The sequence below is a fragment of the Geotrypetes seraphini genome, chromosome 10 (assembly GCF_902459505.1).
Source record: "Geotrypetes seraphini chromosome 10, aGeoSer1.1, whole genome shotgun sequence".
NCBI lineage: Eukaryota > Metazoa > Chordata > Amphibia > Gymnophiona > Dermophiidae > Geotrypetes > Geotrypetes seraphini.
In genome coordinates, this window is record NC_047093.1 from 34,165,694 (window position 1) to 34,178,780 (window position 13,087).

Genomic DNA, 13,087 nt, shown 5'->3' on the forward strand with positions numbered 1-13,087 from the left:
ACTGTCCCTTGTTTTGTTCTGTTTTGATTTATTCCTTTTGGGACATTGCTTTTGTACTTTTACCCAGTTGTTATATTGGGAAACATAAAAAGATAACCCAAAAAAATTGCCATGGCTCTACAGACTAAGGAAGCCAATAAGATCCATAAGATCAATAAACATCTTAAAATCCAGAGTGGGCATGGATCTTAATGTAAGGCAATACTATAATGGTAATGCACACTCGATATGAAAAAATAAGATCAAAAATCCAAAAAATAATAATTCACTATACTGTATTATCTCAAAGATGGAAAAAATGTATTGGCAGACAAGAATATTCACCATTCTAAAGTTTAAAAAAAAATTAAAAATTGCTGTAAAGGAATCTGATTGCAGCACTGATATTTGAAAAAAGGCACATTCCAAGAGTTATTCAATTAAGTAAACATGACAAGAGGATTTCTAAAGCATAGCTAATTGCTAAACCCCACTGTGTCAGTTGTAAAAATGGCCATAGCAATGTGCAGGAGTAAAGATTGACATTTTATCACTCAAATAGCAATCTACCACATGCTCAAGCATTATGTAAGAGAGCATAGATTTGTATTTTTTTTTTTAAAAAACCAAGACCTTGATAAAAATGTTAAGAGAAAAACACCTTATCAGTAATGAACCATTTAATTGATGGAGTGGACAATATCTGCCAGCATTAGAAAGAATAATTTCCACCAGCTCACAAAACAACTGACAGCAACTTATACACAATATGGGGGCTCATAATCAAAATATCCAGACGTCCAAAAACCCACCTAAGTTGGCACTTGGACGTCCTAATCGTCACGATGTACAAGTGCCAATTTTCAAAACCAACATTCTGGACGTCCAGTAGGACTTTTAAACTGCTGTGCGTCCAGAGCACAAAGGGAGCATGTTGGGAGGAGTGTTTGGATGGGCTCTGGACAGGCTTAAACTTAGACATCCTGCAGGGATAATCAAATGTTTTGGCAGACGTCCTGGATAAAAATTATACATTTTGAGTTAGACCTGTTTTAAAAGAGCATAAATGTTAAAAAGTACCCAAAGTGACCACATAACCACTATAGAGATAAAGACCCCAGACACACTTCCCCAGAGCTTACTGACCCCCCTCACACCCCAAAAATATCAGAATACAAAATTACATACCTGTGTCTAGAACAGCAACACCTGGTATAGGAGAGCCTAGTAGACCTACACACAGGTGTCTTTTGTAGCCTGGTGTGAGCTAATGAACCATAAAGAGTAAACTCCATCCACTACATTTATGGTGGAAAGTGTGAGCCCACCAAAAGCCATTCAAAACCTACTTTACTGCCATATTAGTGACACCTGCAGCCTTAAAGGCTATTGGGGTGGTAGACAGGTGGATACTATAGGTTTTGGAGGAGTTTGGTAGGACTCACCTTACACTAAAAAGGGGTTCTGGTGAAATATGTACTTGGTACCCTTTATGGGAAATTCACAGCATGCCCTCTAAGATGCTTCACTGCCCTGTTGGAATGTCTGCATGGCCAGTCTATTAAGATGCTGATCCCTCCCATGTCTAAATGGGCTTGATTTGGACATTTTGAACTTGGATGTTTTTGTAATCAAAAGTAACCAAAATACTTGGATGTCCTAATAGGTAATTTTAAAAAATCCTATACAATGCTGGAATACAGTCAATGGCCATTTTTACAAACAACAGTGTAAGTAGAGCCCAACTGAAACCAATTTTGCAACCAAAATTGACCAGTTTGTTTCGGCAAAAACCAAAACAGAGACGCTTGGTTTCAGCCAAAAATACACTAGCATTTTCGACTAAAACCTAAACTCGTATTTTGGGCTGGTTTTAGTGCCAAATTCAAAACTGAAATTTTGGTTGTCTTCTGTGAATTTGGTCATTTAGCTCTGCTTTAGAAATCTTGATATTCTGTTTAGTTAACTTGAACAACTCTTGAAATGGGATTTTTTTTAAAGTGTCAGTATTGCAGCCATAGATTCCTTCACAGCTGTTTAAAAAAAAAAAAAATTAACCTTTAGAATAACAGCTTTCTGCCTTATATATTTTTCCATATTTAAGATAATATAATTATGGCTAAGTTGCAATTAGTTTTATGTTGTATGTACTTGATAGTAAACATTTTTGATACTCTTTTTTATCTTTGGAAAATAATTTACTGCTTAATCGCTGTTTGTTCCATAATGATCAGGAGATCCACATAAATAAAAAGAAATACTTTTTTTAATTTTAATATTTAATGTGTAATATAGCTAAACAGCCAACAAAATTTAGTGATATTTCCACTTAAAACATAATTACCTCTGTATCTTCAATTAGTATATCGCCAATTAGTATATCGCCAGAACATATAAAAAAATTGGCTTTCAGTTGAGAGTCTAGAACTAAGTAGCATAATCTGCTTTATTGTTCTCCTTCTCCTTTCAGGTTAGTCCATTCATAGATGATAACACCAGAAAGAAATTCTTAATATATGCTGGAAATGACTATCAAGGACCTGGGGGACTAGTGGATTATATTGATAAAGAAATTATCCCTGATTTCCTTGGTGGAGAATGCCTGGTAAGAGATGGATGTTATATGTTAGCAAAACCAGTATAATTTCAATCTTCTAGAACAGAACACAATCTTTGTTTCTCTGTGCTACATATTTGCATCTGTAAATTCTTTTTGCAATTTTGAGATTATTTTTTTTTTTTAATATGCTAAATCTATATCAAATGTTTGGATAAGCACCATTCTGTTTAAGAATCATCATATAATTGCAATTTAAATTAGACTTTTTTTTTTTTTCCTGTTGACCTAAAATTGCATGCACGTGTTGCTGTGATGAATGCACCTCTTAGCAACTCCAACCATTATGGCTATGAGGTTAAGAATAAAATTCCACATGTTGCTGTGATGAATGCACCTCTTAGCAACTCCCACCATTATGGCTACGAGGTTAAGAATAAAATAGGAATAAAAGTAAAGGGCTGAATAGAACCAAGAAAAGGTTAAGATTCATATAAACCACAAATTCTATTTGTTAAAAATGTAACAATTAGTTATTCATAGATCCTGGTCACTACGTACCTCATAGATATGAGCAGCTTAGGTTCTTTAAGATCTGCATCATACTTGTATGGATTGGCTTCTGTCAGAGACAGGATGCTGGGCTTGATGGATCTTTGGTTTGAACCAAATGGCATGTTGTAGTTTCTTATCTTAGGAGTCCTGTTACTAAGCTGCAGTAAACACTAGCGTGTGTTTTTATTTTTTAGTGCAGGGAGTATGTTTGGAGGCGGAGAGTAGGCGTGCACTAAGCTAATTGGTTAGCACGTAGGCATTGGTATGCACTGACCAATTAGTGCAGAAGCCCCTATGGCTTACAATATAGGCGTCGGTAAGGGCTCATGTGCTAATTTGGAAATTAGCACATGGCCATTAATGGGAAACAGAAATTGTGGCCATTGTACTGCTGCACTAAAAGTGGGCTCTGCACTTAGGGGACCTTTTAGCGCAGCTTAGTAAAAGGGCCCCTTAGATTCAAATATTTAAATTTTGCATTCCCATTGTGGTTCATGTTTAATGCTGTGATTCCAATTTCAGTGCGATGTCCCAGAGGGTGGGCTGGTTCCTAAGTCTCTCTACAGGACACCAGAGGAGCTGGAAAATGATGACATCAAACTGTGGACAGAGACTATTTATCAGTCAGCGAGCATCTTCAAGGGATCTCCTCATGAGGTACACATATGTAAACTCTACATTTTTAGGGCCACCTTTAAGAGAAGGCGGCACATAATTGCATTTTGTAGGTAGGAATAATTAAAACCACACAAGAAAAGAAAGTTATACAAAGATGATGGTAGATAAATGACCTGTCCAGTTGCCCACTTTGGGTAGAGGTACACATAAATTTCAATATGTATCCCAATTTTAACTTCCCTCCCCTCTTCCATGCCTTTTCCATGACCTCACAGCTGATTTTCTACAAGTTGCCCATCAGCATCTGTCCCACCTATGCTCAGAATCTGTTAATGATGGCTGCTGCCCTCAACACCATCACTGATAGGGCATTTCAGGCCTTGCCACCTCCAAGACTAATAGCTAAAGCAAAACTCAGGCCATCTCCTGCATCTTTATTACCAAGCTTTGTAATAATCCTGACAGCTGCAAAGATAAATAAGGCTGTCCCCTTAATTCTATAAAAAGTGCCAAAAATTGCCCGTGCAAATTTGATCACATCCAAATTGTGTATGCAGTTTAATTGAATAGCAAGCTTATTAGCGCCAATAATTGGCATTTTTTAACTAGCAATTATTGGCATTAATAGAATCAAGGGTTATGTGTGTACATTTAGGCGCCAGATCTGTTCCCAAATTTTACACAAAAGTTAAAAAAGGGGACACAGCAATGGGCAGATCATGTTTGTTTCTTTAAATTACATGCATAATTACAGAATTAGGGCCTATGTGTGTTTTTGTTGGTGCAAATGGCCACGCCTAAATTTAATTGCAGTTCCCGGGTGTAAGCGCTAGTCTATAAACTCTGCCTAACTTGAAGATCGATTTGTAGACTAGCACTTTTTTCAGTGCCACTATATAGAATTTATCCCTGTATGTAAAGTATAAATTAAAACAATAAACCAACAAACAAAATCCACCACTGTTGTCTCCATGCTTATTGAAGTTTGGATTAGAGAATGACATGGTGACAGAATTCATCACCATTCCTATCCCTGTGGATAACTGTGAGAAACCATAGTGTCTATCTCAACCTCCATCCTTCTATACCAGTATTCTTTAATGCAAGGCTTGAGGGTCAGTGGCTGTGTCCTTTCATGCTCTGATTCTTCCCTCTCTCTTTAAAGAATGACATGGGGATGGTTTCTCGCAGTTATCCATGGGGACGGGAACAGTGATGACTTCTATCACCATGTCCTGTTCTAGTTTGGATTTCAGTCTTGCCTGCTCCAATTGGATCCCTTAAGTGCTTTCTTGGAGGCCTAGTGCAATCATACTATTCCTGTGCAGGCTTGTTACCCAATCCACCAGGCAGGTTACCACCATGCTACTACTTTTTTGACTTAGAAATTTCTTCCTGCTTTGTATTTACTTCCATCTCTGTCAGAACCAGGACTGGGATCTAGTCTTGTGTGCTTCATTCACAACTCATTGGGATTTATTTCCCTTATTTTTTTGTATTCTCCTCCCCCTGCTCACTGGTCATTTGTGATGGTCTTGAAATTGTAGGGCCTGAATCTGACAAGGTATCACCTTTAATGTTATGTCTCATCACCACTCCTTCCACTTCTGAGGGCGAGCACCCTCAGCTGACTGCGGAGTGAAAGACGTGGCCCACAGATCAGATCAGAGATCTTCTGTGTGAAAATGCATAGAACATTGCTGCTGGAATCAGTGGGCCAGTCCTTCCCCACTATTTCACTACCATCTTCTTTGCTGTTAGGTATCTTATACACTTTTCCTGTGGTGGTTTTGTTTTTTAATCTGTTGTCTCCTTGATCTCCAGGAGTCCATTCTATGTATCCACCACCCGGCATGGAGAAATATTTTCAAATGTTTGATTATTACTCATAAGGATAGTTAGTTAATAACTAGGGAGCAAACAATAGAACTAATCAAACCCAAACCAAATGTTTGCTTTTTGGCAGGATTAGAGATAATTACAAAACACTCCATACTAACATACTGTGTTAAACAGCATACCTCAGCATATCATCCAGCATTATGCGACTCAAAGGCCACAATGCACTGCAGTGCAATGCCTGCTTATTATCACGGGCAATCCTTTAAATCAGGAGGGAAACAAAGAACTGTTTAAAAAAAAACCCTCCTAAAAGACTATGGAGAAAAAAAAAAACAAAAACTCCAATATAGAGCAATACTGTGTAAAGATCTCTAATTTCAAAATTCAAGAGTCTCCCAAATTGATAAATTCAAACCAGATATTACATATCTTGAAATGACTACAATTAAAGTACTTAGCTAAATTACATGAGGTGACTGCAATATCCCAACCCCAGTTCTTAAACAGACGGAGGTGCAGTACACAAGCCTCTCATGATTACGAGCAGTCTTTCATATCGACTTCACAAGAACAGTTCCACAGCCATAAAAATACAGTACTTGAAATAACTCCAGAAAGGTTCCAAACCCTCAACAAGGCCAAATTGTTTCACAGAGACGCTGCTTCAGGAGGCAGAATTCATACCGGTAGTAGTGAATAAGATGGCAACCGGAGCTTAAACGCCAACTCACTCTCTCCTGTTGCCATCTTGTGCACTGCTACTGGTAGGAGTTCCACCTTCTAAAGCATTGTCTTTGTGAAACAAGTGACCCTTGTCAAGAGTTTGGAACCTTTCTGAAGTTATTTCAAGTGTGTTCACAGCTGTGGAACTTTTCTTGTGAAGTCGATAAAGATTGCTCGTAACATTGAGAGGTTTCTGTACCGCGCCACCTCCTGCTGAAGAGCTGGGGTTGGGAAATTGCTGTCATCTCATATGATTTACCACTTGTGATGTTTGTGGAAATATTGCTGCTACAAAAACAGGTTTAAATTTTAGTCTTACTATTTTGGCATGATCTGGGTTTGTTGGAAACAGGCAGTATCCAGGTTGCTAGCAGGGATTATAAAGTGTCTCCTTTTACCACATTTGTTCAATAACTATTTAGCCACTGACCATCAAAGAAAAGTCTCTCAACTTTTCTACGCTATACTTAATCTCTGGTTCAGAGTTCATCCAGAGACCATTTTGATAGTATGCATCAACTTGATTCCATTGGTCTACCTAATTAGAAATACTAACTTGCAACTTGTTTGTTAACCTTTGTTAAATTGTTCTTTATATAGATGTTTTAAGTTTAATAAAATGGTTACATCTGCAAGTAGTTTGTCGGCCTTGTTACCCCATTAATATGCAGTGTAATAGGAAGGGGAAGGGAAGCTATAAATGCTTTTGGTTTGCAGAAAGACTTCCAGGGAATTACTGCTGTCTCTTTATGAGTGAGTAAATAAAAGCTGTTCCCAGGTTTTACTGCTAGGAGAGATGGACAGCTAGGAGCCTTTCACAGAAAATCAAATGTTTTTGCTATAGACAAGCTATGGAATCTTGTTCACTCTATTAAACCTTAAACAAACTCTGTCTAATGTGCTAGTGCCTTCCAAATGAAATAGGGATTTATTTTTTTCTATTAAGCATAATATTTCTCTCAATACTTAAACTGTCCCCTTCATGTATCTAAACAAAACTGTTAAATAAAACACATTTTATAGAATTGTGAATATGATTCAAATAGCTGTGACCCAGATAAGAGAAGAATCCTTAAATATCAAATGGGAAGTAAAATATCCAACAGTCCAGAATAGGAAGAGAGCAAGTGAGAAAGCAAAGAGACCTAGCAAGAAAATCGCATAGTCTTAACAAGACACAGAGCCCCATTTTGCCTATACCATATTTTTCGTTCTATAAGACACACTTTTTTCCCCCAAAAAAAGTGGATGGAAATAAGGGTGCATCTTATAGAGCGAATACTAACTAACCACCCCCCCACACACCTTAATTTCTTTGGCGGTCCAGCACTGTAGGACAGGAGTTTTCAGCCTCCTGCCCTTCCATCCGGCTTTCTCCCCAGAGGCAGCGGCAAGAAGGCAGGCACAAGTTTTTTGCTTCCTGCCTTGCTCCGTGAATAGCGGTCCAGCGCTGTAGCCTCCTGCCCCTCTCCCCTGCTTTCTCTCCCCGAGCAGCAGTGGCAGAGCAACAACCAGGCAGGTGCGAGTTTTTTGTTTCCTACCTTGTCCCGCGCCGCTCTGTGAATGGCTGTCCCAGTTCTTGCCTGCCTGCTTGCTTCGGATTTGGGGGCCTTATTGGGGGGTGGGGTGGGGCCCTGTCACTAGGCCTGCCTACCTGTCACTAGGCTGATAGGCCTGCCTGGCTGCCTGCCTGTCACTAGGCCGCTAGGCTTGACTGACTGCCACTAGGCCAGCCTGCCCTGTCCTGGCCTACCACTAGACTATCAGAGGGGGGGGACAAGGTACAGAGCCTGGCAGGAAGGGGGACAGGGTGCAGAGCCTGGCAAGGAGTGTGGGGTTGGGTGCAGAGCCTGGCAGGGAGAATTTGGTTCAGAATGGATTTTTTTTCTTGTTTTCCTCCTCTAAATCTTGGGTGCGTCTTATGGTCAGAAAAATATGGTATATAACAAAAAGATCAGAATTGGCTAGGTCAGGAAATGTTCTGTTCTGGCATATTTAGAAAAGGCTCTGCAGAGCCTTTTTTGAGAGAGATGCAGTAGTGCACATACATCTGCCAGCTTATTCAGTAGGAGCAGCCATTTAACCAATGAACAACAGGAATCTGGCAGCTTCCACTTGGAGGTGTTGGCACAGACATATGGACTTGGCAAGTTTGTGTCTTCCGCACTTGTGATGCTTCTCCCATGTGTAACCTGCCCCAGTTTTACAAACCTGCAAATCTAAGTGCCACCAATTTAGTGAGACCACAGTTTTAACATGCTCTCATTTTGAAGGTGGACATTATCTACATGGGATTAATGAGAATAACTCTTGTAATCCTTCATGTAAACTCCTGGCTGAGACAAGCTCTTTTTAAATCCTATACGTGCTTTTGAGCAGGTGTAATTTTGAACATGGAACTTTCCCCATACACATGTATTCCCTTAAATGGGAATACATGTGAAGATTTTAGTTTTTCCTAAGAAAAGCCCCCTTAATTTCTATGTGGTTTGGATATCCATATGTAAATAGCAGCTTTCTGAAATTGATATTTACCATTGCATGCGATATTCATGTGTAAATAGTGCTATTTGCATATGGATATATTTCTAAAGTAATGACTTGTATGTATGGGTGCCAATATAAACCAATTTTGCCTTTAACAACAGAAAAGCTAGAGGATCAGTTTTCAGAAGAATCACTAGAGATGTGGGGTAACCTTTCATAACAATATGTTAGCTGAACAAAAATAAAAGTCCTTCCTAGATATTTCCCAGAATAATTCAGGAGTAATTTAAACACAAAGAGTATTCCCTCAAGGTACTTAATCTGTGTGGATTAAAATAAATTATTTTTCTAACATGAATTACCAAGAATAAATTAAGAAAGGTCCTAATTTTGTAACTCTAAAAGAGAATAAGAAAGCCTCAAAATAGTCTGTCCAGAGCGCAAACCATGGTAGCTCTGTTTGATGTCTCTTAAAGATGTCTCAAGTTGGCTTAGGTTAAATCCCAGAGGGAGAGTCAGCCTATCTAGCCCCCCCCATCTGGTGGATTCACTGAAGAAAGAGCATTAGGGACAAAATGAGCTTCAGATATAACTAGAAAAAAATTAAGGAGCAATTTTGGAATAAGGAAATCATTTCAATCTATCAGGGGAAATTTTGGAGAATGCAGATTTTCTACTTTGAGATGGTTTTCCAAATTCTCCACCTTAGATTGTAATAATGGATTGCCCTTAACAAAGGCCCAATTAGTAGCCTCCAGGTCTTCCATTCTTTTGTACAGTTACCTGAGCAGGATGCTCCTCCAGTAGAAGTTTCGTCAGCCGAAAGCCTGAAGTCATAATGCCGTTGTACAGGGCCATGGTGAGACCTCATCTGGAGTACTGTGTGCAATTCTGGAGGCCACATTACTGTAAAGATGTGCGCAGAATTGAATCGGTTCAGCGGACGGCCACCAGGATGATCTCGGGGCTCAAGGGTCTCTCGTACGAAGAGAGACTGAACAAATTGCAGCTCTACACTCTCGAGGAACGTAGGGAGAGGGGAGACATGATCGAAACATTTAAGTACCTCACGGGACGTGTCGAAGTGGAAGATGATATTTTCTCGGCCACAAGAGGGCACCCGCTCAAACTCGGGGGCGGAAAATTTCATGGCGATACCAGAAAGTATTTCTTCACAGAGAGAGTGGTTGATCATTGGAACAAGCTTCCAGTGCAGGTGATCGAGGCAAACAGCGTGCCAGACTTTAAGAATAAATGGGATACTCATGTGGGATCCCTACAAGGGTCAAGATAAGGAAATTGGGTCATTAGGGCATAGACAGGGGGTGGGTAAGCAGAGTGGGCAGACTTGATGGGCTGTAGCCCTTTTCTGCCGTCATCTTCTATGTTTCTATGTTTACTTTATCTTGGATTGAAAACTTTGGCATAGGTGCTAAACATCCTGATAGGAAAGCTTCCAAGCAGAGTATAAGCTTCCATAGTTTGATACTGGAAACCCTCAGGGCTGAGGGAAGAATAAAATACCTCTTCCTAACTCCATTCCTAGATGGACACACCCTGAGGAAGTCTTACCATCCTGTCTACTTTTGAAGTTCCAATATTCATATCTCCCTCTTGTGTAACTATGTGGGTAGCTTACATACATAAGTACATACATAAGAAACGCCTTCACAGGATCAGACCTTAGGTCCATCTAGTCCGGTGACCCGCACACGCGGAGGCCAAGCTAGGTGCTCCCTGATGGAGACCTTGATTACCCGTATCCCTCAATGTGATTTGCAAGAAGGTGTGAATCCAACTTGCACTTGAATCCCAGAATGGTAGTCACCGTCACAACCTCCTCCGGGAGAGCATTCCAAGCGTCCACCACTCGATGTGCGAAACAGAACTTCCTGACATTTGTCCTGGACCTGGCGCCCCTCAGTTTCAGTCCATGACCTCTTGTTCGTGTCACATTTGACAATGTGAATAATGATGTTTCTTGCTCTATTTTGTCGAATCCTTTTAGTATTTTAAAAGTCTCTATCATATCCCCTCGCAGTCTCCTCTTTTCGAGGGTGAACAGTCCCAGTTTTCCTTTCTCTTCACTAGCAACCTTATCAATAAGAGACAGAGGCCACACAATTTCCATCTATAGGATGAGGTAGTGGGAGTGATATAAGTTCAACTTCTGGGCCCCCACATTGACATTTTGTAAGAAGCTCTCCATAGCAGCCAGTCATCCTCTTTCGATTTGGAAACAGAGGCAAGGTGTCCACTGTGAAGATTCAGCCATGTGAGGAATATGGAAAGGGTTGCCCTCTCTCCTCACTGATAAACAACAACTGGGAAGTGGAGTTGGTGTAGGGGGAATGTCTTCTAAGGGTGAGATGGCTAAACTAAGGGAGAAGATGTATATCAGTGCACATTAAAGTTGTACTGTAAAAGGGTGTCGTGGGTAGGATGCCTGAGGCAGTGGCACAAGGAAAGTGCCTGAGGCAGGGAGTATATGTTCACTTAATTCAGGTACTTGTCAAACAGGAAAAAAAAACCAAAAAAAATGTCAGTTCCACAAGACCACAAATGCACTCATGTAAGCAGGAATGGTTGAGCAAAGTAAAAAGACTTCAGTCTTGAATTTAATCCTAGGAATGTCTGCCCGGAGACAGTAGGCAAAGAAAAATGCTGACACTGATGTAATTTCAAAACAGGGGGATGGGGGGATGTTATAAATTTCTTTTTAAAGGTTAATCATTACATATAATATTTATATGATATTTTTGATTGAAATATTTAAGGGAAGGGTGGGTGGGGAGGGATTAATTTATATATTTAGGATGACATTAGTAAGAAATTCAAGTGATGTATTTATTTTTTATGATGTAATATTGTGTACTTGTTGTAAGATGATAAAATGAATAAAGAATTGGGAAAAAAAAACAGATGATGGCAGGGGTTAGAATGGTCAGCAGATTCTGAAGTGAGAGCGATGGTAACTCTCAAAGCAATGCAGAACAAGACAGTTGTGAATATAAGAAGGAGTACCTGTCTGAAAGAGCCCTGTGAGTAATGGCAGGGATGCAGGGTTTAAGTGGGTGGGCATAGGGTGAAATCTGAGGTGGCTGAACAGGTAAGGCAAACACTGACTTGATTTCAGAAGTGTTGCCAATCTTGTTCTTCAGCTACTCTCTCCAGCTCAAGCTTGTACTCCTGCTACTGCATGCAGCTGTTATCATGAGACGTGGCCCTGAAGCAGCAGATTAAGTACTAAAGAATTTCTCTGGCTGCTGGTCCAGATGGAGTATGAATAATTGAAGAACAAGATCATAATGCTGTTAAATTGAAGTATTATGTGTGCTTCCCTGAAAAATTTCCATTTGAGCCAACTTCCTCTGCAGATTATGGATTTCTATGCCCCAATGGTTACTTGGGTACTATGCCTCTGGGTTATAGGGATCTAATGACTAAACACAAGGAGGCTTCCAAAGGGATGATATACGGGGTTCTCAGGGCCCCTCTTATAGGGGAACAAATTGTTTCATCTTACTTTCTTACCAACAGGTCATAGACATCAGTTGGTCCTTTAGCTTTGCTCTTGTTTGTTCCCACAACTATCCTGCTCCAAACTCCAAAAGAACTTGAGAAAAACAGGAAAGTTAATTCTCAGTACTCCCAATTCGGTACTCCTTCCAAATGCTCTGGTTGTTTTCTTTTTATTTTTTTAACAGTAGTGTCAGCCTGATGACTTCAACTGGGGAGGGAAGACAGTCACTCTTTTATAAACTAGGGGACTGTCAGCAACTTCTCTAATTATAGAGGTAAGGGTGAAAATGACCCTAGCTAAAGGGATAGATATACTACTACTACTGCTAATCATTTCTACAGTGCTATTAGACATACACAGCACTGTACATCAAAACATAGAAGAGACAGTCCCTGCTCAAAAGAGCTTACAGTCTAGTCAAGACAAACTGGACAAGAAGGTACATCAATACACAATGCTCATGTGGGGGAATTATGGTGCTTAGCAGGTGATTTGGAGTTTGGAATTGAAAGCATCTTCAAAGAAGTGAGCTTTGAGTCTGAATTTTGAATACTGCCAGATGTACAGAGTCAGGCAGTTTGTTCCAGGCATACGGTGCAGCAAAGTAGAAGGAACGGAGTCTGGAGTTGGCCGTAGAGGAGAAGGGTACAGATAGAGACTTATCGAATGAGCGGAGTGCCCGGGTGGGGGTGTAATTCGCTTTCTACTTGCTCTGACACTTTCTGTTCCCTTGCTTTTCTCTTAGGACTCGATTCTCAAAAATTTGCATTAAAATCCGATGGACCACTGTTGCAGCTGTTATT

The 13,087-nt window shown here is 40.1% G+C and overlaps 1 protein-coding gene across 4 annotated transcripts in view; it reads left to right on the top strand.

Annotated features, from left to right (window-relative positions):
- Nucleotides 1-13,087, top strand: part of SEC14L1 (SEC14 like lipid binding 1) — a 128,449-nt gene that overhangs the window by 100,674 nt on the left and 14,688 nt on the right. For all 4 annotated transcript variants that reach the window (XM_033960773.1, XM_033960771.1, XM_033960772.1 and 1 more), the window contains 2 exons: nt 2,450-2,584; nt 3,614-3,748. In XM_033960773.1, coding sequence (XP_033816664.1) covers nt 2,450-2,584; nt 3,614-3,748 — 270 coding nt within the window. The remainder of the gene's footprint in view (nt 1-2,449; nt 2,585-3,613; nt 3,749-13,087) is intronic.